The 27,079-nt window shown below is 48.0% G+C and overlaps 1 protein-coding gene across 1 annotated transcript in view; it reads left to right on the forward strand.

The window, feature by feature from the left end:
• fam171a2a (family with sequence similarity 171 member A2a) overlaps positions 1-27,079 on the forward strand; it is a 370,881-nt gene that overhangs the window by 318,399 nt on the left and 25,403 nt on the right. The window contains exon 6 of the mRNA XM_038778520.1: positions 26,425-26,541. Coding sequence (XP_038634448.1) covers positions 26,425-26,541 — 117 coding nt within the window. The remainder of the gene's footprint in view (positions 1-26,424; positions 26,542-27,079) is intronic.

Here is a 27,079-nt window from a genome sequence, read left to right on the forward strand (position 1 = left end):
TAGCCAATTTTTTTTCCAATTAAGGGGCGATTTTGCGTGGCCAATCCACCTACTCTGCACATTTTTGGGTTGTGGGGGCGAAACCCACGCAAACACGGGGAGAATGTGCAAACTCCACACGGACAGTGACCCAGAGCCGGGATCGAACCTGGGACCTCAGCGACGTGAGGCGGTTGTGCTAACCACTCAGTCCTTGATTCTTGACAAGTAAGGGGGTGAAAGGTCATTAGGGATAGGCAGGAATGTAGAGTTGAGGTTACAATCAGATCAGCCATGAAGGTGGAGCAGGCTCGAAGGGGCCGAGTGGCCTACACTGCTTCTAATTCGTATGTTCGTACCCATCAGTCATTAGTCACCCAACATGCCCTTTCTTGTGACAACAAATGGAAAGCAAAAGGACCCATTATTCAATTGGATGATGTCTGACTGGCAGCCAAACACCTTTTCTCCGCCCCATTTTCAATATTTTCATATCTGGTAAAGAGAAATATTCAAAGAAAATGACAAAAATAATAATCTTTTTTAATGTCCTGATGATTCTTCTCCAGGAGTGTCCTGGAGATTGATCTTCAATGTCTGGAGACTCCAGGCCAATCCTGGAGAGTTGGCAACCCTAATCTCTCAGGACCAGGATCATGATATGAAGATACTCATGGCTGCAATTGTAATTAAATTGCTTGTAGTATGTGACTTCTACGTCTTAACAACTACTAAGTCAAAACTATTCCTGGCTCCGCAATCCGAACTTTAAAAATGGCTGCCCAGCCATTAGATTTTCAGTCCAGGAGGACAGGCTAATGGCAGGTGCGGAGGTGGTCTGGACAGAAGGCTTGCCTCAAGGCGCCTCACTGTGTCGAAAAATTCCCTCAAGGCAACATTCCTGTGGAGTCCAAAAATGGAAGAATGAATAAAACATGGAACAACCTCCAGCCTTCACCGCCCTCCCCTCACATCCTCACACACTCTCCATGGACTACCCATGTCCCCCACCCACCCCATGACCCTTTATAGCCCCCATGCCAACTGAATGCAAACTCCTGTCAAGTTATGGCCCCATCCACCAACTTTTGCCCTTATACCCACCATGCCAACTCACCGAGTATCCACCTTGAGCAAGCCTCGGGACCCATGCAGAGATGAAATAAAATGAAGGACAATTTTTAGCTTTACTCCCTTTTCTCTGAAGGTTAAGTCTCCTTCAATACTTCAGTAAATAATGTAAAGGTATCCTTGAGTTGCCAATCACAGTGGGCTGTTTAATAACTCACTAAATCAACGTCAGTTTTGACCAGATTGGCCTCTGGGAACGGATCAGGTCAATGTCAGTGTCAGGGAGGTGAAGAAATAGTACCCTATGCTAGTACAACATCCAGTCATCTGTTTGAGGCACACTTTCACTCAAAACAGGAAACATAACATTCTCTTAGGTCTATGCCAGTTTCTTTGCAATTCAGCCAACTTCAAAGAAAGTGTTCTTTGGATGTGCCTGAGGCTCACTTGGGCACATTATTGCCCACAGCGAGATGCCCAGAGAAGGTGGTGATGGGCCACCCTCTGAATCTGCTGCAGGCATTACGGTGATCATAGAATCATACAATTTACAGTGCAGGAGGAGGCCATCAAGTCTGCACTGGCCCTTGGAAAGAGCCACCCTACCCAAGCCCACGCCTCCAGCCTATCCCCGCAATCCCACCCCACCCTTTTGGACACTGAGGGCAACTTAGCATGGCCAATCCACCTAATCTGCACATCTTTGGACTGTGGGAGGTACTTGTGTTATTAGGTGGGGAATTCCAGTTTTCTGATCCAGCAACAATGAAGAAGTTGCTTAATGTGCCAAGTCAGGATAATCTGTGACTTGGGAGTAGTGGTGGCGGGGGTGGGTGGGTGGAGGAGGGGGTGATTGCTGTATTCTCTCAGAACAACATTCCTGTGGAGTCAGAACTACCGAAAACAACATCACAATTGAGTACCTAAAATCTAAGGAGATTGAAATCAGTATGGATTAATTTAAATTGACAATGCAATTTCATTTTGAGTCACATCTCTAACTTCAAATTAATTCAATCAACTAAGTAGATGATTTTGATGAAATATTGCAGCTTTTCTTCACACTGTTTGATTGAACATACGGTGGGGGAATAATGAAGGTTCAAAGGGGAGGGGGAAGCATGTTTGATTTATGACGGTAATTAAGGCAAGTCTTCCGAGGGCCCCAAAAGAGGAATTTGTTCACAGGCATAATCCGGGGCACCTTGAGAAGCCAAGCAGCTGATGTGCGACTGCTGACATACTGCCTCATTATTGTGCTATTTGGGGAACACAATAGACAGTGGCGGCTGGGGTCTGTGAGACAGCGATCACAATTGTTGTCAAGCAAGGGTGGAAACCTTAAGCCTTTTAAAGACAGCAAAAGCCAGCTACTTCCGACATAGACTGAGGCTTAATGTAATGCAATTAACTGAACTAATGCACCAGGTTTGGTTGACTGACAAAAGGTGCGTTTGAACGTTTGAAGGATAACACCCTATTGTCCAGTTGAATCAAGGTGGAGTTTTAAAATGTAATCCCTTCCTTTTGTATCACTGCAGTCATCCTCATTGATATCTTCCCCTTCAGACAGAATAAGACACCCTAGACTGCAAACATCCCGATTGCAATGATATGATGTCAACAGAGTAAAATTAAGGCTGTCCATTTGAATTTGGTCCTTGACCCTCAAGCTCTCGTTGTCAGTTATTCACATATATTTTCAGTTTGTCTGGTATTGTGTCTCTGCCATCGAAAGGGCAGATGGAAGGCCTTTAAGGGACCTGGGATGGATTATTCTTTCTGATTGCCTCCCTTGCTCAACTTGCTTTAGATTGGGAGCTTTTTTCCTCCCACTCTATGCCACTGACCAATGTAGACTGCCATAACATTCCGTCCCTGTAGAGCCATTTAGCTGTGGACCATCTGATAAGCTGGATAATCATGAATCTGAGAGCACTAGCACTTTAAACATTGGAGTCTGATATTGGCCTTTCACCAGACCATCATTTTTTAGTGAGCTGTCCTTAACATTCTTTTCACGTTGAAACACTTTCCGTTCACAATGGTATAAAGCTGCAGGTTGAACGTAGGAAAGTTAAGAGATATGATGAGCCATCTCAAGCTATAATTATCAGAATGGAACTGAAACCCGGATGTTCTGGCTTCGAGGCAGGGAGGCTACCCACTCAGCCATAGGACCTCCTGCCAGATAAACTAAGTGAGCTCTTATTATTTTTTTTAAAGAAATTTAGTGTACCCAATTCTTTTTGTCCCAATTAAGGGACAATTTAGCATGACCAATTCATCTACCCTGCACATCTTTTGAGTTATGGGGGGGGGGGGGGGGTGAGACCCACGCCATCACAGGGAGAATTGTCAAACTCCACACGGACAGTGACCCGGGGCTGGGATTGAAACCCAGGTCCTCGGTGCCGTAAGGCAGCAGTGCTAACCACTGCGCCATTGTGATTTGAGCTCTTACTATGATGAGAAAAACTATTTTCCCCATCACCAAAAACAATGGGCTGGATTCCCCGTTTCTAAGGCCACGTGCCGGCACCACCGGAGAATCCGTGGTGTGCCACGACTGGAAAATCACGCATAACCCTCACTGATTCCAGTACTGGTGAGGGGCTAGTACCGGTGCCACGTGGAACACCCGTGGAACGCGTGGAAACAGCCGGAAAAGCACCAGGTCCCGGGCTGCACATGCGCAGGGCTGACAAGCTGCAGCCGCCACTCCTACACCGGCACCAGTCGCGTCGGAAAACATGGCGCCGGCCGCATGCCCGCCCACCCCAATCCCACAGCCCATCTCTGACCATCCCCCACCACTCCCCTCAGCCCTAACAGATGTCCCCTGGCCAGCGGCATGGATCTCGGCCAAGTGTGGCGGCACTGGAAACTGTCCGCAGCTGTCACGCCAGGTTGCCGACCGCTGGCACCACAAGTGGCCCGTGGCGTCAGGAACCCAGCCCATTGGAGGCGGAGCATCGCGGGTGGGCTGGCCTACGAGGTTGCGCCGGCGTGCGTCCCAATGACGCCGATTTGGATGGGGTGGAGAATCACCACCCGGCGCCTGTCCCAATTTTGGCATCGGGAGCCATTCTCCTCCCGATCGCCATTCTTGATTTCGGCATCGGGCTACGAAAATCCCGCATCTGTAGCAGGAAACAATACAACTGATCTCCAAGAGAACCCCCATTTTATATTGCCAGTTCACAGCTGTGTAATGGATTAATTTTGAACTCTACTTCACCTGAAGCATTCAGCCCTCCTGCAGCTTAACTGTCGGGCACAGCAATTCATAGCTCTTTGCAGTGACAATTTAATTACAAATTGGTACGGCTGTGCAGGAGCAACCAATTACTGCACTGCCCCCCTTATAGACTGGACACTGTGGAACAGTGCTCTTGAAATGTGCTTGGGAGAGCAACGTCCTGAATTCTGATTTGCTCCTTGCTTCTTGTTCACCACCAATTAGAATATCCAATTAAGACTGATATCCAGAATCTTCCACTGTCCATCTCAATGCTCTTCACCTTTCGTGGGGCAAAGATTTGTGCATGATCCCAATAAACAGAGAAATAACTTCTTAGTTATCATTAGTGGAGATGCTGCTAGAAGGATCATATGTATTTGGGTTAAAAGGAGGCAGCACAGTGACTTACATCATTAACAGATTCAGCGCAGCTATGATTTACACTGGTACTTGTATAATATTAACTTGCATTTGTATTTTGCAAGTTTAACAGAATAAAACTCCCAAAATTGGCCGGGATTCTCCCCTACCCGGCGAGGCAGGGTTTCCGGCGGGATGGAGTGGCGTGAACCAGTCTGGCGTCGGGCCTCCCCAAAGGTGCGGAATTCTCCGCACCTTTAGGGGGCTAGGCCCGCGGCGGAGTGGCTCCCGCTCCGTCGGCCGGTGCAAACGGCCTTTGGCGCCCCGCCCGCCGGGGCTGAAAGGCCTTCGCCAGCCGGCGGAAGTCCGCGCATGCGCTGGTGCGTCAGCGGCTGCTGACGTCATACCGGCGCATGCGCAGGGAGGGGGTCTCTTCTGCCCCCGGCATGGTGAAGGCCATGACGGGGCGGAAGAAAAAGAGTGCCCCCATGGCACAGGCCCGCAGGGGGGTTGGAGAATTCCGCCCAAGTTTCTTGAAGGGGAGTCAACAACAACTGAAATTTGTACAGCAACGTTAACATGATTGAAGTGTGCCCAGGTGCTGCACAGCATTCTAAAACAGAGTTTGTCACTGAGCCACATTAGGGCAGATGCTTAGTTCAAGAGTTCTACGGGCACATGATAAGAAGAAAGAGTGTTTCAGAGGTGAAGAGGTTTTAGGGAGGGAACTGCAAAGTTTATGGTCAATGCTGCTGAAGGCATGGCAGTACATCAGAGATTCTCAGAAGGCCAGAATTAGAGGGGCGCAGATTTCTTTGAGTGTTGTGGTGCTGGAGGAAATTACAGAGATAGAGAGGGGTACGACCACGGAGGACTTTGGAAACAAGGATGAGAACTTTAAAATCAAGGTGTTGCTTGACCGGGAGCACATGTAGATCAGCGAGCACAGGGGTGATAGGCCAGTGGACTTTGCTACGAGTAAAGGCACAGACTGCAAATTTTTTAATGACCTCAAGCTGACAGTGCATAGAAGGTAGGAGGTGGCCATTGGAATGGTCAATTCTAGAGATACCAAAGACATCGAAGAGGATTTCACCAGAAATAGTGCAGCCATTATCCATCTCGCTAGATGAGCATATTGCCAGAATCTAGGATAGAGCCAGGGTTACTGTAATCTTAAGACTGAAAGTGCCACGTCAGGGGGTGGAGCATGGCTCAGCAAGTTCAGATCCCGCTGTTTATTTTGCTGATATCTAAATGTTTAAAATTAATGCTAATTCATCCTGATTTTTGCATTTTTAAAACAGGGTGCAAAGCAGGAGCTGCACTTCTGATGGGGTTATTGGACCTCATTCACCTCAGTATTGACATACAGAGGTTCTGTCATTATGATGAGTTGCGGTGCTCAATATACCTTCAATAAACCAATGAAAAAAGAAAGACTTGCATTTCTATTGCATCCTCCAATACCCGATGCCCCAAACAGCTTTGCAGCCAGTGAAGTACCTTTGAAGGGTAGACGCTCTTGTAATGTAGTAAAGAAAACATCTTTGTAGGGTGTGGAGGGCAGGATGTGCCATTGTTTAAATCTTGTTACATGAGTCGGAAAGAAAGGGAGGTCAACGGGAAGCTTAACTCTGCAACAGACCTGTTGTCTCTATTACCCTCACCGGGCACCCCACCAATCAGCCATGATCACACTGAATAGTTTAACAGACTTGAGGGGCTGAATGGCTCATTCCAAGTCCTATAATGAGGACAGGTAGTCTTACCAGTCTGTGTGGCTAGTGGGCAGGGCACATTGGACATTTGAATGTGCTCTGCTCGTGAATTGTAGCCCGTTTGAAGCATTTGTAAATCCTGGAGTAATATTGCATTCACTGCGTCCACAGTCCTCGAGGTGATGAACACACAACAAAAATCAGAATTATTTACTGTTGGGACTAGTGAAATTTATTTTGAGGATCACTGAAATATTGATGGCTTTAAATTGGATTCAAATAAACTGTCTTCCCATTAATTACCCTGTCAAACAAATATAATATTAGAAACTTTAGCATTGTATTAAATATTAATGAAAACATTTCTTCCAGAGCTGTATAAAAGAAATGGAGCCTAATGGAAGATGGATAGAATATGTTCAGATTTGTGACTGCACTCACTTCTGATCGGTGCAGACACAAACGTGGGATAAGCACAGTTCTAACGCGATTGCCTTGTTGTGACTTTGCTTCTTAGGAATTAATAAAATAGCGTTGGCGTGTCAGTGAGGCATATGCATGGTGTCCACTGTCATTTCTGTCTTCCTGAACGCAAACAGGACTGCACCATCTTCAGAACTGGGGAGGTTGCACGAGAGCTTGAGCATTTTCATCGCTGACCATTATGAGGGGAAGCATATTTGAATGACCGGCTGACAGGTCTGTGAGTGGGTAGGTGGGTGGCAGACCAGAAGAACACAGGCCTTTGCGGAAAACTCGGATTAAGACGCGGAAGAGGGCAGAGACAATGTGGGATGTTGCATCCAAAGTAAAACAATCTGTAGACACAGGCGCAGGGTCACCAGATGTGGCTTTGTCCAAGTGGAACAATCCCAAGTAACGTGCTGGGTGAGGGTCACCTACCTTTTTGACTCAATTCCCTCAATTGGCAGCAGGGTAGCATGGTGGTTAGCATAAATGCTTCACAGCTCCAGGGTCCCAGGTTCGATTCCCGGCTGGGTCACTGTCTGTGTGGAGTCTGCACGTCCTCCCCCTGTGTGCGTGGGTTTCCTCCGGGTACTCCGGTTTCCTCCCGCAGTCCAAAGATGTGCGGGTTAGGTGGATTGGCCATGCTAAATTGCCCGTAGTGTCCTAAAAAAAGTAAGGTTAATGGGGGGGGGGTTGTTGGGTTACGGGTATAGGGTGGATACGTGGGTTTGAGTAGGGTGATCATGGCTCGGCACAACATTGAGGGCCGAAGGGCCTGTTCTGTGCTGTACTGTTCTATGTTCTATTGAAGTGATTTCCTTGTAAAGCCTTGGGATACTTAATTGCAAAAGGCATTTTCTAGTAGATTTATCATTTACTTGCAGTTTTATAGGTTTCTGGCTGCTCTCCCACAGTGACGTTGCTAAGTAAATATTTGAAGGAGAAACATTTACAGTGCTGTGGGAAAAGAGGGGAGGAATGGGACTAATTAGATAGCTCTTTCCAAGAGACAGCACATGGCACAATGGACCAAATGGCCTCCTTCTATGCCGCATGATTCCTTGATTTGAAATGCCCCATGTTTTAATTCCTGTAAATCAGTATTTCTGCTCGACACTAAATGTGTGTAAATAAATTCAGTGTTATTTGGTGGGTGTTGGTGTGTCTGATAACGGGGTTCATCGTTTTCAGATTGCGTACCTGTCACCTCATATTTTAATGCCAGTGACTGTGAATAGATACTGGAAATATTAAATAAACAAAGAACACGAGAGAGACTTTAAGGTTCAAACAGAAATTTCCACAGTAACAAAAATAGACCCGAGATTGAATGCGTCTCAGAATATAAATAAACAGGATTTAATTAGCGAGCTCTCTGAACCTGCGGCACATTAACCACAGTGGTTAGCACTGCTGCCTCACAGTGCCAGGGACCCAAGCTGATTCTGGCCTTGGGTGACACTATGGAGTTTGCGGATTCTCCCCATGTCTGCGTGGGTTTTGTCCGGAATGTGCAGGTTAGGTGGATTGGCCATACTAAATTTCCCTTTAGTGTCCAAAGATGTGCAGGTTAGGTGATGTTACAGGGATAGGGTGGAGCTATGGGCCTAGATCGAGTGTTCTTTCGAAGGGATGCGCAGACTCGATGGGCCCAACCCCGCCACTTCCGACGCAGAGAGGTGAGTCCGTCATGTTGCTCGTTTTACTGGAGTGTGATTAACACGCCTCCGTTTAAAGGTCGTGTGCTTAACACTACTATGGCTCTGTATGTGTAATTATGCTCGGAGTCGCCAGGTGTCGTATTGAGACACCGTCACAAGTATATCAAGGTCAGGTTCAAAGAAATAAATCCATACACCGATTAGTAAGTCCAAACGATTGGTGTTTATTATAACAAATATAATAAATACTCATGCATACGCTAAAGAGACTAACTTACTTCTAATAATAAACAACTAAATACTTATCTAGACAGGAACAGGCAAGGTCAGGGAGCAAGGCCTTCTGCACTGTAGGGATTCTATGGATATGGGTATGGAACCTTTAGGTAATTGAAGGCGAAGTGAGTATAACACTTACTTATAGACAGGCTAATGCCAGCAGTGTTTGTAACTATTAGGATTATCTAGAAGTGCTGTGACTCAGGAGGATAACTGATTGCCTAATTTACCAGCAAGTTTTAATTAATTATTTACTCAATCACTGTCTTTTTTACTGCAAAAAGAATCCTCATTTTATCAGTCTGTTGTGAGAGTGTTAGAATGTAGTTAATTCCTGATGACTGAATAAGAAGGCTCATCTTCTGTTTGCTGCCTTGCATTATTCATTTGTCAGCAACCCAGTAAAATACCACAAAGACTTCCCTGTTGAGCATGTTTAATTGTGCTGGGAGATCTTCTGAAGTGTAACAAGGTTCTTGTTTGTTGAAGTGCTCCACCTGATGGCTCCCTATGTAAAGATATTGGTCAGTGCAGCACAACAGAATACTTGCTGAGACATGATTGGCCCATAATTACCTGGTTCCCCGTGTCGAATTTAGGGGGTACCCCTATGAACCGTTGGGGAATCCCTCTAGGAAACTCCCAGCAATTCCTCAAAAGTGCTAACTTCTCCTGGAAAATTGCGCTAGGCTGGGAACGATCCAACAGAAGTGATTTAAATCGTTAAATTTGGATGATTCTGCCAGTTTAACCCTGATAGTTACTCTGAAAAAGTTAGAGGAAAAAACTCATCGCTAACTCCAGAGTAACTATTTAAAAACCCAGACCCAGCCTCGCATAGGACGACCCACCACACCCAGGCGACCCACCACACCACACCCACCCCCACCCCTGTCGCCTCCCCCCCCCCTTTCCTGGCTTGACACCAGACGCCCAAACCCAACCCAACCCCTCCTGGTTCGACACAACCATCCCTGCCCCACCCACCAGCCAGGACTGACACCCCTCCCCCGGCCCAACCCCGCCACTTCCGCCCCAGACAGGTGAGTCCGTCATGTTGCTCGTTTTACTGGAGTGTGATTAACACGCCTCCGTTTAAAGGCCGTGTGCTTAACACTACTATGGCTCTGTATGTGTAATTATGCTCGGAGTCGCCAGGTGTCGTATTGAGACACCGTCACAAGTATATCAAGGTCAGGTTCAAAGTAATAAATCCATACACCGATTAGTAAGTCCAAACGATTGGTGTTTATTATAACAAATATAATAAATACTCATGCATACGCTAAAGAGACTAACTTACTTCTAATAATAAACAACTAAATACTTATCTAGACAGGAACAGGCAAGGTCAGGGAGCAAGGCCTTCATCCCGTTCTTGGTCTGTAACTTTCTGATTGGCAAAGTTGTCAAGAGCTAGCAAGGTCTGGATCACGTAGCGATAATTGTGTTGGCACTTACAGTTCGATGGCTGATGCTCAACGGCCGGTGATGAAACTGGAGCCAGGATGCGATGCAACAGATCTGGGCCGGAGTCTGGAAGCAACAGATCTGGGTCGGAGGCAACAGATCTGGGCCGGAGTCTGGAAGCAACAGACCGAGTCATGTGCTTGACCTTCTTTTTATAGGTCTCAGGAGGTTCAGGCCCCCTTGGGGTGGTTCCCTCCTCTATTGGGTCTTTCCCAATCGATATCTTTCAAACTCCCCAATCCTAGGGTCGTTTCTCGATGTTTGGGGCGGTCTCTACGGCTCTTTGTTTTGGTTGCTTTGCCGCCATTCTGTCTGGGCGTCTATGGAAAAGTATCCATCGATACTTAAATGTTTCTATTGTACCTGGGCCTGGGCCGGGATCACCTCATTAATATGCAGATCTGTTTCCCATTTGCACCTTTGGCTGAAACTCTGCAACTCTTTGGATACTGGTTTCTGTACGTACAAAATGCAAAACAGTCTTTTGCAAGCTGTGTGTCCTCACTATGACTGTTTTTCCCTGTGTTCCTTGCGGTTCTCCATTTTGTAGCCCAGTGTCCATCTTAGATGGCTACAGTCAAGAGCGGCAATCCCATGGAGACTGTCACTCTGAGGAAATTGCGGGGCATTATTTCCCTGACTGTGGAATTTATAACAAGGGATCACAGTTTCAGGATAAGGGGTAAAGCACTCTGGACTGAGGTGAGGAGAAACGTCTTCACTCTAAAGTTTAAGAACCATTGGAATTCCCTACCCCAGAGGGTTGTGGGTGTGCCAATCATGGAAGGTATTTAAGATTGAGGTAGACAGATTTTTGGTCAAGGGATATCGGGAGCAGGTGAGCAAGTGGAGGTAAAGTCCTGGAACTGCCATGATCATACTGAATAGCAGAGAAGGGTTGATGGGCTCCTATTTGGATGGCACGATAGCACAGAGGTTAGCACTGTCGCTTCACAGCACCAAGAATCTGGGTTTGATTCCTGGCTTAGTTAACAGTGCAGAGTCTGCATGTTCTCCCCGTGTCTATGTGGCTTTCCTCGGGTGCTCCAGTTTCCTCCCACAAGTCCCAAAATACGTGCTTGTTAGGTGAATTGGACATTCTGAATTCTCCCTCAGTGACCCGAACAGGCGCCAGAGTGAGGCGACATGGGGATTTTCACAGTAACTTCATTGCAGTGTTAATGTAAGCCTACCTGTGACAATAATAAAGATTATTATTATTGTTATGTTCTGATGTTCTCAAAGTAATGAACACTAGAAGGTCCTAAATTTGATCTCCATTCTTTAGTGAAACAGTTGACTTTCGCTGGGTTAATAATTGAAATAGTCTGTTGGGACCTCCGGTGGCGGCGATGACGTAGGAAGCCGCACATTTGGGAGCTCCCGTTTCAAACGGACTTTTCGGCTCTTTTTGGAGCCCAAAACGGAAATTCTTTGACGTCTCCCGGTGGGAGAAGGTGTGCTGATCGACTTTCCCCGCAGTCCATGACTCGAACTCGGAGTGGAAAGGGGGAAAAAACGGCAGCAGCTCCCCAGAAAAAACGGGGGAAGGAATCCAAGATGGTGGCCGGCGGAGCTCCAGAGGGGTGGAAGCAGTGGGCCCAGGAGCAACAAGCTGCTCTCCTGCGCTGCTTTGCAGATTTCAAGGCTGAGGTACTGAGCTCTCTGCAGGAAACGAACAAAAGGCTCTCGGAGATTCAGACGACCCAGGGTGCTGCCATCAAGGAGTTGCAGACGCAGGCCACTGAACGAGAGGAGGAGGCCGTAGTCCTCGTGAGTAAGGTGGAGGGGCACGAGGCGCTCCACAAGAAGTAGCAGGACCGCTTCGAGGAGTTTGATCACCGCATGAGGCGGAAAAATCTGCGGATCTTTGGCGGAAGGGCTGGAGGGGTCAGACCTGACAACTTATGTGGCTACGATGCTGAACTCGCTAGTGGGGGCCGGGTCTTTCCATCTGCCCCGGAGCTGGAGGGAGCCCACGGGGTACTCGCCAGGAGGCCTAAGGAGAATGTACCCCCGCGTGCGGTGCTGGTGAGGTTCCACCGGTTCAGTGATCGGGAGTGTGTGCTGCACTGGGCCAAGAAGGTAAAGAGCAGAAACCGGGAGAATGGGGTAGTACGGATCTACCAGGATTGGAGTGCGGAGGTGGCTAAGCGGCGGTCCGGGTTTAATCGGACGAAAGAGGTGCTTTACAAGAAGAAGATAAAGTTCGGAAAGTTGCAGCCTGCGCGCATGTGGGTAACTTATTCGGACCGGCATTATTATTTTGATTCCCCGGAGGAGGCGTGGGCCTTCGTGCGGACGGAGAAACTGGACTTGAACTAGGGGTTGGGGGTTGCGGGGTCGGCTGTAATGCTTTATTGCTGGTTTCTGCTGTTGCTGTGTCCTTTTATTTCTGTACTTTTGCAATTTTGATATGGTTATTTATGGGGGTGTTGTTCTGTTTTTTTTTGCTGTGGGGCATTGTTTGAGTTTTGTATCTTGCGATCAATCGATCGATGTGAAGAACCGGGGAGTGGTGATTTTGGTGGGGAAAAATGTGTCGTTTGAGGCATCGGAGGTGGTGGCGGATAAGGGGGGTAGGTATGTTATGGTCAGGGGCAGGCTACAGGGAGAGAAGGTGGTACTTGCTAGTGTGTATGCCCCAAATTGGGACGATGCGGGCTTTATGAGGCGTATGTTGGGACGGGTCCCGGATCTAGAGGCGGGAGGTCTGATCATGGGGGGGGACTTCAATACGGTGTTGGATCCTTCACTGGATCGGTCCAGTTCAAGGACGGGTAGGAGGCCGGCGGCGGCCAAGGTACTGAGAGGGTTTATGGACTAGATGGGTGGGGTGGATCCATGGAGGTTTGTGAGGCCGAGGGCATGGGAGTACTATTTCTTCTCCCACGTACATAGGGTCTACTCTCAGATAGACTTCTTCGTGGTGAATAGGGGACTGATTCTGAGAGTGGAGGAGGCCGAGTATTCGGCCATTGCAATCTCCGACCACACTCCGCATTGGATAGAGTTGGAGATGGGGGAGGTGCGGGACCAGCGCCCATTGTGGCGGTTGGATGTGGGGTTGTTGGCAGAGGAGGAGGTGTGTAGGAGGGTCCGGGCAAGTATTTAGGGGTACCTCGAGGTGAATGATACGGGGGAGGTTCAGGTGGGGATGGTCTGGGAAGCCCTGAAGGCAGTGATTCGTGGGGAGCTGATATCCATCCGGGCACACAGGGAGAGGAGCGAGAGGAGTGAGAGGGATAGACTGGTGGGAAAGATGCTGGAGGTAGACAGGAGGTACGCAAAGGCACCAGAGGAGGGACTGTTGGGGGAGAGGCGCAGCCTGCAGGCTAAATTTGGTTTGCTGACCACTAGAAAGGCGGAGGCACAGTGGAGGAAGGCACAAGGGGCAGTGTACGAACATGGTGAAAAGGCGATTAGGATGCTGGCTCATCAGCTCCGCAAGCGGGATGCGGCTAAGGAAATTGCTGGAGTGAGAGATAAGAGTGGGAATGTGGTGCGGAAGTGGGTAGAGGTGAATGAGGTCTTCAAGGACTTTTACGGGGAACTGCACCGGTCGGAGCCAACGGGGGAGAGGAGGGGAATGGAGACGGGCTTTCTTTCCCAAAGGAGCAGGTGGAGGGGTTGGGTGCGCCGATTGAACTGGAGGAGCTAGTTAAGGGGATCGGGCAGATGCAGTCAGGGAAGGCACCGGGGCCGGATGGTTCCCGGTGGAATTTTATAAAAAGTTTGTGGACCTAGTGGGCCCCTTGCTGGTGCGGACACTTAATGAAGCGTGGGAAGGGGCGATGTCTCGGGCGCTGATCTCGTTAATCTTAAAGAGGGTCAAGGACCCCCAGCAGTGTGGTTCAGACAGGCCCATATCTCTCCTTAATGTGGATGCCAAGGTGCTGGCAAAATTCCTGGCCACCAAGATAGAGGACTGTGTGCCAGGGGTTGTACACGAGGACCAGACAGGTTTTGTGAAGGGAAGGCAGCTGAACACGAATGTGCGGAGATTGTTGAATGTCATCATGATGCCGGCGATTGAGGGGGAGGCAGAGATAGTGGTGGCGCTGGATGCGGAGAAGGCCTTCGATAGAGTGGAGTGGGGGTACTTATGGGAGGTGTTGGGGAGGTTTGGATTTGGTGAAGGGTTTATTAGATGGGTGAGGCTGCTATATGAGGCCCCGATGGCGTGCGTGGCCACGAATGAGAGGAGGTCGGAGTACTTCCGGCTTTACCGAGGGACCAGGCAGGGTTGCCCCCTGTCCCCCTTGTTGTTTGCATTGGCAATCGAGCCGCTGGCGATGGCGTTGAGGGATTCAGAGAGGTGGAGAGGTTTGGTGCGAGGTGGGGAGGAACATAGGGTGTTGTTGTCTGCCGATGGCCTGTTACTGTATGTGGCGGACCCGGTGGGAGGAATGCCGGGGGTGAAGGAGCTGCTAGCTGAGTTTGGGACCTTTTCAGGTTATTAACTAAATTTAGTGAGGTGTTTGTGGTGCACCCTGGGGAGCAGAAGGAGGGAATTGGTAGGCTGCCGCTTCGGAGGGCAGGGGAAGTTTTAGGTACCTGGGGGTGCAGGTGGCCAGGGACTGGGGGACTCTTCACAAACATAATTTCACCAGGCTTGTAGATCAGATGGAGGAGGAGTTCAAGAGGTGGGACATGCTGCCATTGTCGTTGGCGGGGAGGGTGCAGTCCGTCAAAATGACGGTGCTTCCGAGGTTCTTGTTCCTCTTTCAGTGCCTGCCCATCTTCATCCCCAGGGCCTTCTTTAGGAGAGTGACGAGCAGTATCTTGAGCTTTGTGGGGGCACATGGGACTCCGAGAGTGAAGAGCGTTTTCCTGGAGCGAGGGAGGGTTAGAGGCGGGCTGGCGCTGCCCAACCTTTTGGGGTACTATTGGGCAGCCAATTTGTCAATGGTGCGTAAATGGGTGATGGAGGGGGGAGGGGCGGCGTGGAAAAGAATGGAGATGGCGTCATGTAGAGGTACGAGCCTGGGGGCCATGGTAACGGCGCCGTTGCCGCTTTCCCCTAAGAGGTTTACCACGAGCCCTGTGGTGGCGGCGACCTGAAGAATCTGGGGACAGTGGAGACGGCATCGGGGGGAAACAGGGGGCTCGATGGAGGCTCCATTGGGTGGCAATCATCAGTTCATCCCGGGGAACAAGGATGGGGGATTTAGGTGGTGGCAAAGGGTGGGCATCAGTAAATTGAGGGACCTGTTTATTGGCGGGAGGTTTGCGGACCTGGGGAACTGGAAGATAAATTTGGGCTTCCCCAAGGGAACATGTTCAGATACTTGCAGGTAAACGCGTTTGCTAGGCGACAGGTAGAGGGACGATGGACAGAGTGCTTTCGGGGGTGTGGGTCGGAGAGGGGAAGGTGTCTGACATCTATAAGTTAATGCAGGAGGTGGTGGAGTCGCCAGTGGAGGAGCTGAAGGCTAAATGGGAGGGGGAACTTGGGGAGCAGATAGAGGACGGGACTTGGGCGGATGCCTTGGAGAGAGTCAACTCTTCCTCTTCATGTGCAAGGCTTAGTCTTATCCAATTTAAGGTGCTGCACCGGGCCCACATGTCCAGGACTAGGATGAGTAGGTTCTTTGGGGGAGGGGGGAGGGGGGGGGGAAGGGGAGGGGGAGGGGGGAGGGGGAGGGTGAGGGGGGAGGGGAAGGGAGGGGGGAGGGGGAGGGAGGGGGGAGGGGGAGGGAGGGTAAGGGAGGGGGGGGGCGAGGGGGGGGGCGAGGGGGAGGGAGGGGGAAGGGGGAGGGAGGGGGAAGGGAGGGAGGGGGGAGGGAGAGGGGGGGGGGAGATGGGGGGTGTTCCTTACTATAGTTTCTAATTTTTTTTTCCGCTACGGTTATGTAACTTAACATTGTGTTACTTTCAGTTGTTGTTAATATGTTGGGTTGTTCATTGAGGAGGGGCGAAGGTTCATGATTGTTGTCATTATTGTTATTGTTGGTATTTTAGTATGGTTTGATGTTGTTGTACAAATTCGAAATTTTTCAATAAAAATTATTTTTTAAAAAAAGAAATAGTCTGTTGGGCGCTGAGGTTCAAGTAAGGAATCATAAAATGGTTATAGCACAGATGGAGGCATTCAGCCCATCATATCCTCTTTGGCTCTTTGCAGGAACAATTCATTCACTGATGCTTTCCTTTTTCCCTGTAGCCCTGACAATTTATCCTCTTCAGATAATGATCCAATTGTCCGTTGAGAGCAACGTTTGAAACTGCCTCTACTACACTCTCAAGCAGACTCTCAGGAGGCTGCTGCACGGGTGTCATTAATCACGATCTTTGCAGGTCCTTTTGTCCCCAAGGAGACAGCTCTGGATTCTGTGTGGTCCCTCAAAGATTTCAGGGATCTACGATCCACTCATACCATATAAGTCATAGATGCTTCCGTAATATCTGGTGCAAACCTGCAGGATTTGCTTGTTGTGGTCACACACCAGCTTTACATTGAGGTTGTGGATAGCTTTCCTGTTTATATATTGTAGTGACCGCTGTCAGGGAGCTTTGATAACCACATGAGTGCAGTCAATGGCACCCTGCACTGGTAGGCCGGTTTAGCTCCGTTGACTGGACAGCTGGTTTGTGATGCAGGGCGTGACCAGCAGCATGGGTTCAATTTCTGTACCTGCTGAGATTATTCATGAAGGCCCCGCCTTCTCAGCCTGTCCGCTTGCCTGAGGTGTGGTGGTCTTCAAGTTAAATCCCCACCAGTTAGTTAGCTCTCCCAGTCAAAGGGGAAAGCAGCCCATGGTCATCTGGGGCTATGGCGACTTTACACTGAACCTCAGCGAAGGCCAGTGCTCTGTCGTGCTTGACCTCTGTCGAATGTGGGACTTGGAAAAAGGGTGTCTGTGACCTCATGTATGCATTTGTGTGTGGATGCCTGAGAGATCCCGCTTAGATACCCAGTCAAACCTCGCAAGGAGCTTGAAGTTGATTGCGGCTGTTGCTTTCACAGCCAATGGCAAAGGATGCAATTTGTGGAGAATGTGGCAAATGTGAGTTGACAGATCCCTGGACATGTAGAAGCAATAGAACAATAGAATACTTGTTCTCGGTCAGCTATAGATAAGACAGATGTTGGTACACCTTAGGTGTAGCAAGGTGCCTGTGTACAATGTTTCTGTTTCCCTGCTTGAGGCTGCTGGGCCTGGTTCTTCAGCGTTTTGCTCCTATCTTTGGTGAACCAGCCTTTTCCTTTGCAATTGTCTCTTCCTTTTCATTTCTGTCTGCAGTTATGCAGGCAGCAATGAATGTAGGCTCCATCTGGTGGCTTCCTCTCTGCCATATAAATGAGAAGCATGCAGCAGTCGGAACTCGTCTGCAATATTTATTGTTCAATCATTGACTCATGCTTGCCACACAAACGATCTACGCTGCAGTGTGAGCACTCAGGTGATCCCCCTTCACACACCGTGAGCCACGGAGATGAGACTGCTTTGGCCAGGTGCCTGGATGTGCTGCGTTCAGCCCAGGCACTGCCTGTCTCATACACAACAACTTAAAATTACAGTGTATAGAGTCTACAGGAGCCTCAATTTCTATTCAGGCTCTGCAAAATGCTGAGGGTGTGCTGAGGCTTCTAGGAACCGTCCAGCTCCACTAATGCAATATGCCTCAAAAGTATATCTGACTGCTCATTTGCACTTAAAATCATCATCGCTGTGGGGAAATGCCAGGCTGTGAGCAAGGGGTTAAACCCAGGATATTGATTATGCCACTCTGCGCAATTAGTGCCACAAAAATGCAGATAATTGCTTCAGTTTAGTGACTTCCTGCAATGCCATTGAGGGACCACTGACATCTCTCAGCTGTACTGTTGGCTCATGTGGGAATACACGGTACAGTTGGGTGGCCCTTTAGTGCTGCCCCCCCACCCCCAACCCACCCCTCCGCCCCATACCTTGCAGCAGCAGCTGGATTTGGTCTCCCTGACACTTTCCGTCCGCACGATGACGACTGGCAGCAAGATGGCAGCGGTGGTGATCTCTCATTGCCAGACCAGCATGGACACTCCCCATGCCAAATCCCAAACCCCCTCCCCACCTTTGTCTCCGAGGAAGTGAACGTTAAGATTATCACAGACCTTTCACTCCTTCCCTGTATCCCATGACCCCATTGCTCTTGTGGTACTTATCCATCAGTTAATTCATGGACATTCTGGGACTTATGTCCGGAGTCCACTTCAACCCTCAACATTGCGAGGCCAGTATCATGTTCAGATGTTCAGCAAGATCCCCCACCCTGCCAGATACCCTGACATTTTCATCCCCCCCTTTGTCAAACTAACCCTTGCCCTGCAGCCTCTGAATCTGCTCGGGGCTATTTCTGCCCTTTGCCAAGCCAACCATCGCACTACAGCCATTGAGAAGACAGCCACGCCTTTCCGCTGATCTGATGGGATGGGATTTTTAGATAGCCCCCTCAGAAGCCAATGTGACGCTACCACCAAAGGCTGACACTGAATCACGAGTCTTGCCCAGGACAATGCCCTTGTCTTCCTGACTTTGCTCATTAAAGATAAAAAAGAGCAGGAGTCCAAACACCAACCATCAAACATCAGAGCTCCCTTCCTTCCCCAGTTACTGTTGAGTGACTCTTTATAGAAATGATATTGGGATGAGGACAGAATTAGGTTCGATTGTGATGTTGTCCTTAGTTGCTTGGCACTCCTGCAGGTGAAATATTATCACTTGGGTGAGAGCCTGGAAAGCAGTAGATCTGGACCTCAGTTCAGGCCAATACTTGGAGGAAGAGGTTTGGGGAGAATTTGGGGCTAGGATTTTAAGAATGGTGAGCAATCGACGCTTGCGGTTCTGGAGTCGGGGAATAATACACTACTGCCTACTCACGAAATCCCACAACCATCTAACGCTCACTTGAGTATTGATTGGCAGTGAGCAGGACTTCTGTTCACACTTGGAAGGAAGCGCTGCCTGTGAGAGATGTTGGCCAATTTGATTGCCCAACAGCTCTCCAACCTGGCCAGAGGCAGCAGTTCAGTGGCCAAAAGTGGTACTGCAGCTCTCTGCCTGGAACTAAGACCTTTGGAAAGGTAAGTTCCGGAGTTCCTGGGGCAAGAGGCTAAGGGGTCGGGAGGGGCCTGATTTCAACCCCAGGGCGTAGGCCAGGGAGGGATGGGTCTGATGACTTCAAGGTCCTGGAGGGGAGGTCATCCCAACTCAAAGGGGTCCTTCAGAATGAGTCACCCCACCGTCCTGCCGAAATGAGGAAAAGCCCATTCCTGCTCTCACCCCTGCTTCCACCAGCCTAAAATTGAGATTGGGAGGGAAATGGCCCTTAAGTGATCATTAAATGGCCACTTCAGGGCCTTAATAGGTGAAAGGGCGGTTTTCCTGCCTGAGGCCCCCTCCCCCGCTGAAGTGTGAAATTGTGTCTAGGTTTGGGTGGACGAGTGCCCAGGGGGGAGCATTTGAATAATACTGTGTTCACGTAACAGGATCAACACCAAACATTTATTGGATTATAGAATGAAAGTGTCTGGGGCACCGATTTAAGTAATCTAATTGGGCATTTGGGATGAAAGTGTAACCAAAATAAACAAGGCAGGAAGACCGACCTAACTCGCTCCTGAAACCAGCGCTGAAATATAATTGTGCATAAAGTGTGCCAATGCGTTATACATGACGCCTTTGTGATAGATCCTGCTCTTGTGGCAGATCCTGACTTTGTGCGATGGCAACAGTGAGTCATCAGCCCACTTTCCATCTCTCCTGTCTTGCTAGCATGTGTTCTACCAATAGCATAATGTCAAATTCTTATCCCTCAGCCATCCCTCCCCCATAGAAAGAAAACGGATTTGCCAAATATGTTTACATCAGTTTGCTTATTAACACAGAATTAGGATTTATGAGCAAGACCGCTGAAAATAAATACCAGGATGTGATCCCCAAAATACTGGCACAAGTCCCAAAATTCGATAATAAAAACATATACTTCTTCAGTTACCGTAATACAGCAGTATTCAGATCTATAGGCATTCCATTCAGTACAATGTAATGAAACCAGAAAATGTTGTCTGAAAGGATTCTTTCTCTTTCTCAAAATTACCTTTTTTTTGTTGGTCTCAGTGTTATTGCAGGGACACTTGATGTGTTCAGTTGGTTTTCTGTTTGTTTTTGACATGCTTATCTACATTCCATTAGCTGCACCTCCTGCCAGCTCACTGTATAAGGTACGGCTCTCTTCCCTCTCCATGCCCTCCATTTCCTGCCTAGCTCAAGCCAGAATCACCCTCAGGATCTTCTAGTCCCCTTCAATATTGGGGTTGCTTGTCCAAATGTGCCCAGAGTTTCTGCCACTGGGAGCACAATTGGCGAGCATGGTCCCCACAATATTATTGTTGGGGAGCGGTGGGAAACATTCCACTCCACGCTGTGATGAGACGAATCTCCGTGTTCAGAATGCACATTCAGAAACTCAGCCCTCTTGTCATAGGACTCAGATGGCAGCAAATCCCGCCTGTCTCTAACTCTTACTCCTCCATCTGTTTCTATGCTTAGCAGTTTCCCTCCTGCTCATACATTCACCACCTGAGTCGACAGTCTTAACCTCTAGAAGGATGATTGATGCTCCACTCCTTTATCTTTACCACAATATGAGCTATCCACAAATCTCACCACTATATTTTGCTGAATATACAACTTGCATTTATGTAGCAACTTTAACATATTGAGATGCTTCAAAGCACTTCACAGGAGCATTATAAGGCAAAATGTTACCCTAGGTCTTATAAGATATTGGGAGAGATGACCAAATACCTGGTCAAAAAGGCAGATTTTAATGGTTATCTTAAAGGAAGAGAGCGATGTACAACAGAAGCAGGAAGGTTCAGAAGTGATCTCCAGGTCTAAGTTGCAGACGGCATGACCGCCCACAGTCGAGTAGTGGAAATGGGGATGTGCAAGAGGCCTGAATTGGAGGAAGCTTGGAGATCTCAGAGAGTTGTGGAAGAGATCACAAAGATTTGAAAGCAAAGGTGAGAATTGTAAACCGATGCATTGACAGGCTGGGAGCCATTGTAGGTCAGTGAGCACAGGGGTGATGGGTGAATGGGATTTGATGTGAATTAGGATAGAGGCTGCTGTGTCTTGTCTCGGTGACCTCTCTTTTCCTTCACCTTGTTGTTTGTCTTGATACAGCTGATTGGTCTAAGTACAGTATGTAAAGTCGCCATAGTCCCAGATGACCATAGGCTGCTCTTCCTTTTGAGGGGAAGAACTGACTGGTGGTTATTTAACCTGAGGATCACCACACCTCAGGATGAAAAGGACGGGCCTTCATGAATAACCTCAACCGGCACAGGAATCGAAGCCACGCTCTGCCACACGAACTAGCTGACAAGCTATCTGAGCTACACATTGGTACTGCCAGATATTTGTTGAGTTTTGCAATGAGTGTAATCAGAATTGTGCATGTCTGCTTCAAGTTAATAGATAGCAATGAGGAGTAGGAACTACCTCTTTCTACATGACCCAGTGCAACACAGGCTGGGGATTGAAACGATTACCTTCATTACCGGTTCAACCCTTTGCCCCAGCTGTAAAATGAAAGAGATTACCGCACCCAAAAGTAAAGGGTTGCCATGTTACCAAAAAGAATTGTGAAATTGAGGATTGGGAGAGTTTTTGGATTAGCAAAGGATGCCCAAGAAATTGATAACGAGAGGGAAAACAGAATACGAGAGTAAACAAGCTGGACATAGAATCTATTTCTATATGTGAAGAGGAAGTGATTAGCGGAAGTAAGTGTCTCTTAGAGGCAGACGCAGGATTGAATTTTAATGGGGAATAAGAAAATGACAGAGATTAAACAAGTACTTTGTGTCTGTCTTCGCAGTAGAAAATATAAAGAACCTACCGGAGATTGTGGTAAACCAAGCGTTTAATGAGAGTGAGGCACTTGAAGTAATTAATATGAGTAAAGGAAAATTAATGGGACGAAAATCCAACAAATCTGCTGGATTTGACGGTCTACATCCTGATGTTCACATGAGTTGCCTGCAGAGAGCATTGATGTATTGGTTTGGTTATCTAGAGTTAGGGAACTAGATTCTGGAATGCTCCCTGTAGATTGGAAAGTAGAAAATATAACCTCACTATTACAAAAACAGGGAGAAAGAAAACAGGAACAATAGGCTAATTGGCCTGATATCTATAATAGGGAAAATGCTAGAATCCATTGTTAGGGATGAGATAACATTTGGAAAATCTCAATATGATTTGGCAGGGTCAACACCGTTTTATGAAATAACAAAGCTATTAGAGTTCGTTTTGAAGATGTAACTAGCGTGATACGTAAGGAAGAAGCTGTGGATGTAGTGTCTTTGGATTTTGATTAAGGATACATACGATAAGGTATCACAGAAGAGGTTGTAGCATGGCATTAGGGCTCATGCGGTTGGGAATAATATGTTAGCATGCATTGAGGATTCGTTAAAAGAGGAGAAAACAGAGAATAGGAATAAAAGGGTCGTTTTGGACACAGCGATATATATTGAAGTGTAATGTATCCAGGTTTGCTAATGATACAAAGTGAGGTAGCACACTGCGCTAGCACACTGAGCTGCATGGAGGATACAAAGGGATATGGAACCATTAAGTAATTGGGGATTTGTGGAAAAGTGTGAAATTTCCATTCAGCTAGAAAGAAAGGAAACACAGAATATTTTTTAAAACATTTTATTTAGGCATTTATGATTTTATAACAATAACTGATGCAAATACAAATGTACACATAATTCAGTGCGTAACACATCCCTCCATCTCCCACTGTTCCTGCCTACTCTAATCACAACACAGAATATTTTTTGAAAGCTTAGAAGCTAGTAAATGGTTGTACTCAAAGGAATTGGAGATCCTTGCACACAAATCCCAGAAAGTTAATATTTATGCACAGAAAAACAATGAAGAAGGCAAATAGTAGTGATGAAAGGTCACAGACCTGAAATGCTAACTCTCTTTCTCTCTCTCTCTCTCTTTCTCTCTTGGGAAGCTGTCAGAACTGCTAAGTGTTTCCAGCTCTTTCTGTTTGTACTTTGGGTAAATAATATATTGGCCTTCATTGCAAAGGGGGTGGAGTATAAGAGTAAATAAATCCTGCTGCAATTATGGAGAACTTTGGTGACAAAACACTTGGAATATTATGGAACGTTTTGGGATCTTAGGGCTGGATTCTCCAGTCCCCTAATGGCGACTGTTTTCGGCGGCGTCACGTGTTCGCTGGCAGCGGGATTCTCTACTCCCGCTGCTTGTCAATGGGATTTCCCATTGAAGCCACCCAACGCTTCTGGGAAACTCAGGAGCGTGGGTGCACTGCCGGTGGGAACAGAGAATGCCAACGGCCAGAGAATTCCGGCCTTAATTTAAGAAAGGACTTGCCGCAGTGAGGTTGCAATAAAGATTCACTCGATTGATTCCTAAGTTGAAAGGGTTGTCCTTTGAGGAGAGATTGAGTAGAATGGGCCTATATTCTCTGGAGTTTTGACGAATCAGAGGTGATCTCATTGAAATGTTTAAAAGTTTGCGAGCACTTGACATGTTGGTTATTGGTGGGCCCAGTTCCCTGGCTGGAGAGCATAAAATTCAGGATAATGTCAGGATAAGCACTCGGACTGTTTAGTGGCGACTTGAGGAGAAATGTTTTCTCTCAGAGGGATAAATGGTTCGTGAAGTGGAGTGAGGTCAGTAGCACGGGTTCAATTCCCGTACCGGCTGAGGGTATTCATGAAGTTTCCGCCTTCTCAACCTTGCCCCTCTCCTGAGGTGTGGTGATTCTCAGGTTAAATCACCACCAGTCAGCTCTCCCCCTCAAGGGGGAAAGTAACCTATGGTCACCTGGGACTATTTTACAAAGAACAAAGAACAATACAGCACAGGAACAGGCCCTTCGGCCCTCCAAGCCTGTACCCGTCATGATACCAAAACCTTCAGCACTTCTTTGTGCCGTATCCCTCTATACCCAACATATCCATGTGTTTGTCAAGATGCCTTTTGAACGCTGTTAATGTACCTGCTTCCAGAACATCGCCTGGCAACGCGTTCCAGGCACTCACCGCCCTCTGCGTAAAAAACCTACCTCACACATCTCCTCTAAACTTTGCACCACGGACCTTAAAGCTGTGCCCCCTGGTGACTGACCCCTCCACGCTGGGAAAGAATGTCTGGGAAAGAGTACCTCCAATTTTTGGAATGTTCTACTGCTGTGGATGCTTTGTCAATTAATAAATTTAAGGCTTAGACCAGGATGCTAAGGAACTCAAGGGAAGTAAAGGTGCAGCAGGAAAGTAGAATTGATACTGATGTTCAGCCATGATTGAGGGATGACCTGATTGAGGTCTATAAGATTCTGAGGGGCATGGACAGGGTGGATAGGGAGAAGATGTTCCCCTTAGTTTACAAAATAAATAAATTTAGAGTACCCAATTCATTTTTTACAATTAAGGGGCAATTTAGCGTAGCCAATCCACCTAACCTGCGCATCTTTGGGTTGTGGGAGTGAAACCCACGCAAACACGGGGAGAATGTGCAAACTCCACACGGACAGTGACCCAGAGACGGGATCAATGTTCCCCTTAGTTGAAGGTTCAGTTACGAGCGGACGCAAGTTCAAAGTGAGGGGCAGGAGGATTAGGGAGGATTTGAGAAAATATATTTTTACCCGGGGGGGGGGGGGACTGTTTGGAATGCATTACCAGGCAGGGTGGCAGAGGCGGGTTACCTCATATCCCTTAAAAGTACTTGATGAGCATGTGGTATGTCATAACATTCAAACCTATGGGCCTCGTGCTGGCAAATGGGATTAGGTAGGCAGGTCAGGTGTTTTTCATGCATCAGCGCTGACCCAATGGGCTGAAGGAACTCTTCTGCACTGTATTATTCTTTGATGATTTTATTGAATGGCAGAGCAGACTCGGGCTGTGGTGTGGTCTACTCCAGTACCTATTTCTTACGTTCTACTGAAATTGTTTTTCTGGAAGGATCAGATCAAGAACTGACAAGTTCTAACAGTCAGGAAAGATTGAACTAACTGGGGTTTTTTCTTCTCCGGAAACTGCGGGATGAGGGGGACCTGAAAGAGGTCTTTAATATGGTGAAGGGGTTCAATAGGGTAGTTGTAGAGATGTTTCCAACTGTGGAGGGAGCCCTACATGGGAGTCATGAATGTAAGATAGTCACGCATGATTTCACTGAGTAATTCAGGACAAACCTCTTTAGCCAGAGAGTAGTGGGAATAGGGCACTCACTATGGGCTGAGGTGCAAGCATTTAAGAGGAATTTCGGTAAGTACACGAGGGAGAATGGAATTGAAGGAAAAGGGGATAAAGTGGGATGGACTAAGGCAGGAAGAGGTCTGTGTGGAGCATGAACACCAGCAAAGAGCTGTTGGGCAGAATGGCCTGTTCCTGTACTGTAAATTCAACAGGCAGGATTAACTCCCCTCCCCCCACCCGCACACCTCCGCTGGGGTGTGGTGTCCAGCAGCAGAGGCGACTCGCCATTCGATCTTCCAGTCCCGCCGATGTCTGTGGCGTTTTGCCTGGCTCGCCTGTATGACCGCCGGGGAATGTGCTGCGGGGGGGAGAGTGGGGGCGGGGAGTGGGGGATCGGAGTGTCGTCTTCGGCGGGAAAGGCCAGAAAATCCCACCCGATGTTAGTGTTTTCCAGAGTATAGTAGTATGGGACCTCAGAATTTTGTAGTCTTTTATTTAGTCTCTGCTTTCCCTGGACCCCTCCTTTCTCTTTTCTCCACCCCCCCCCCCCCCCCCCCCCCCGCCCCCCGCTGAATTGTGTGTCTGTGCTTTGCTTGCAAAAAAAAAAGCTGCAAACTTTTTATAGGTTTATGAATCCTACCAGAGTTACAAGAGCATCAATCGTGCAGTGCAGCCTTTGAGAGAGGAGGAAAAAAAATTCTTGGGAAAAGTTATGCATTTTCTCCAAATGCTGTCATCTTTTCTAAACATGCAGTGCTCTTCTGTAAATCACAGTCAGAAGACAGCGAATCTCTCGGATGAATCCTGAGTATGGTTCAGGGGCTGAACAGAGGGGTGGGAAGAAACGTTCTGGCTGCTGAAAGCTTGCTGTGCAGCCAGCTCTGAAGTGCAGTGAAAGTGATCGCTTTTCAACAACCTGTTTTTCAGGTGCCTGGCTCAGGAGTGGAACCGGGGTGATTAAGAACGACGGAGGGCAGTTCACCTGGTCATACATCGCTCCGCAGCTAGGCTACTGGGCTGCAGCCATGTTTCCGTTAACCCAAGGTAAGCTGCGACAGTTTGTCTAAATCTTGCTTTTTATTTAATGAAGGGAAGTTCCTCCTTTAAGCAAGCAGACCAGGAACCAAGTATTGATTCCTGAGTAGTTCCTGCTATCGAACACGGTCATCATACAGAATTCTGTTTGCATCCAAAATTCCATAGATTCCTTACAGTGCAGAAGAGGCCATTCGGCCCATTGAGTCTGCAACAACCCTCTGAAATATCACCCTATCCAGGGCCACTCCCTGCCCTATCCCTGTAACTCCACCCACCCTGCACATTTTTGGACATTAAGGCACAATTTTAGTATGGCCAATCCACCTAACCTGCACATCTTTGGTCTATGGGAGGAAACTGGATCACCCGGTGGAAACCCACAAAGAATATGCAAACTCCACACAGCCAAGTCACCCAATGCCAGAATTTCACCTGGGTCCCTGGCGCTGTAAGGCAGCTGTGCTAACCACTGTGCCACCATACCGTCCAAATCATGCTTCCTGTGCATTTAATTCGTAAGTGTTTGACTCCAGGGTCATGCTCC

The sequence above is a fragment of the Scyliorhinus canicula genome, chromosome 19 (genome assembly GCF_902713615.1).
Source record: "Scyliorhinus canicula chromosome 19, sScyCan1.1, whole genome shotgun sequence".
Classification (NCBI taxonomy): Eukaryota; Metazoa; Chordata; class Chondrichthyes; order Carcharhiniformes; family Scyliorhinidae; genus Scyliorhinus; species Scyliorhinus canicula.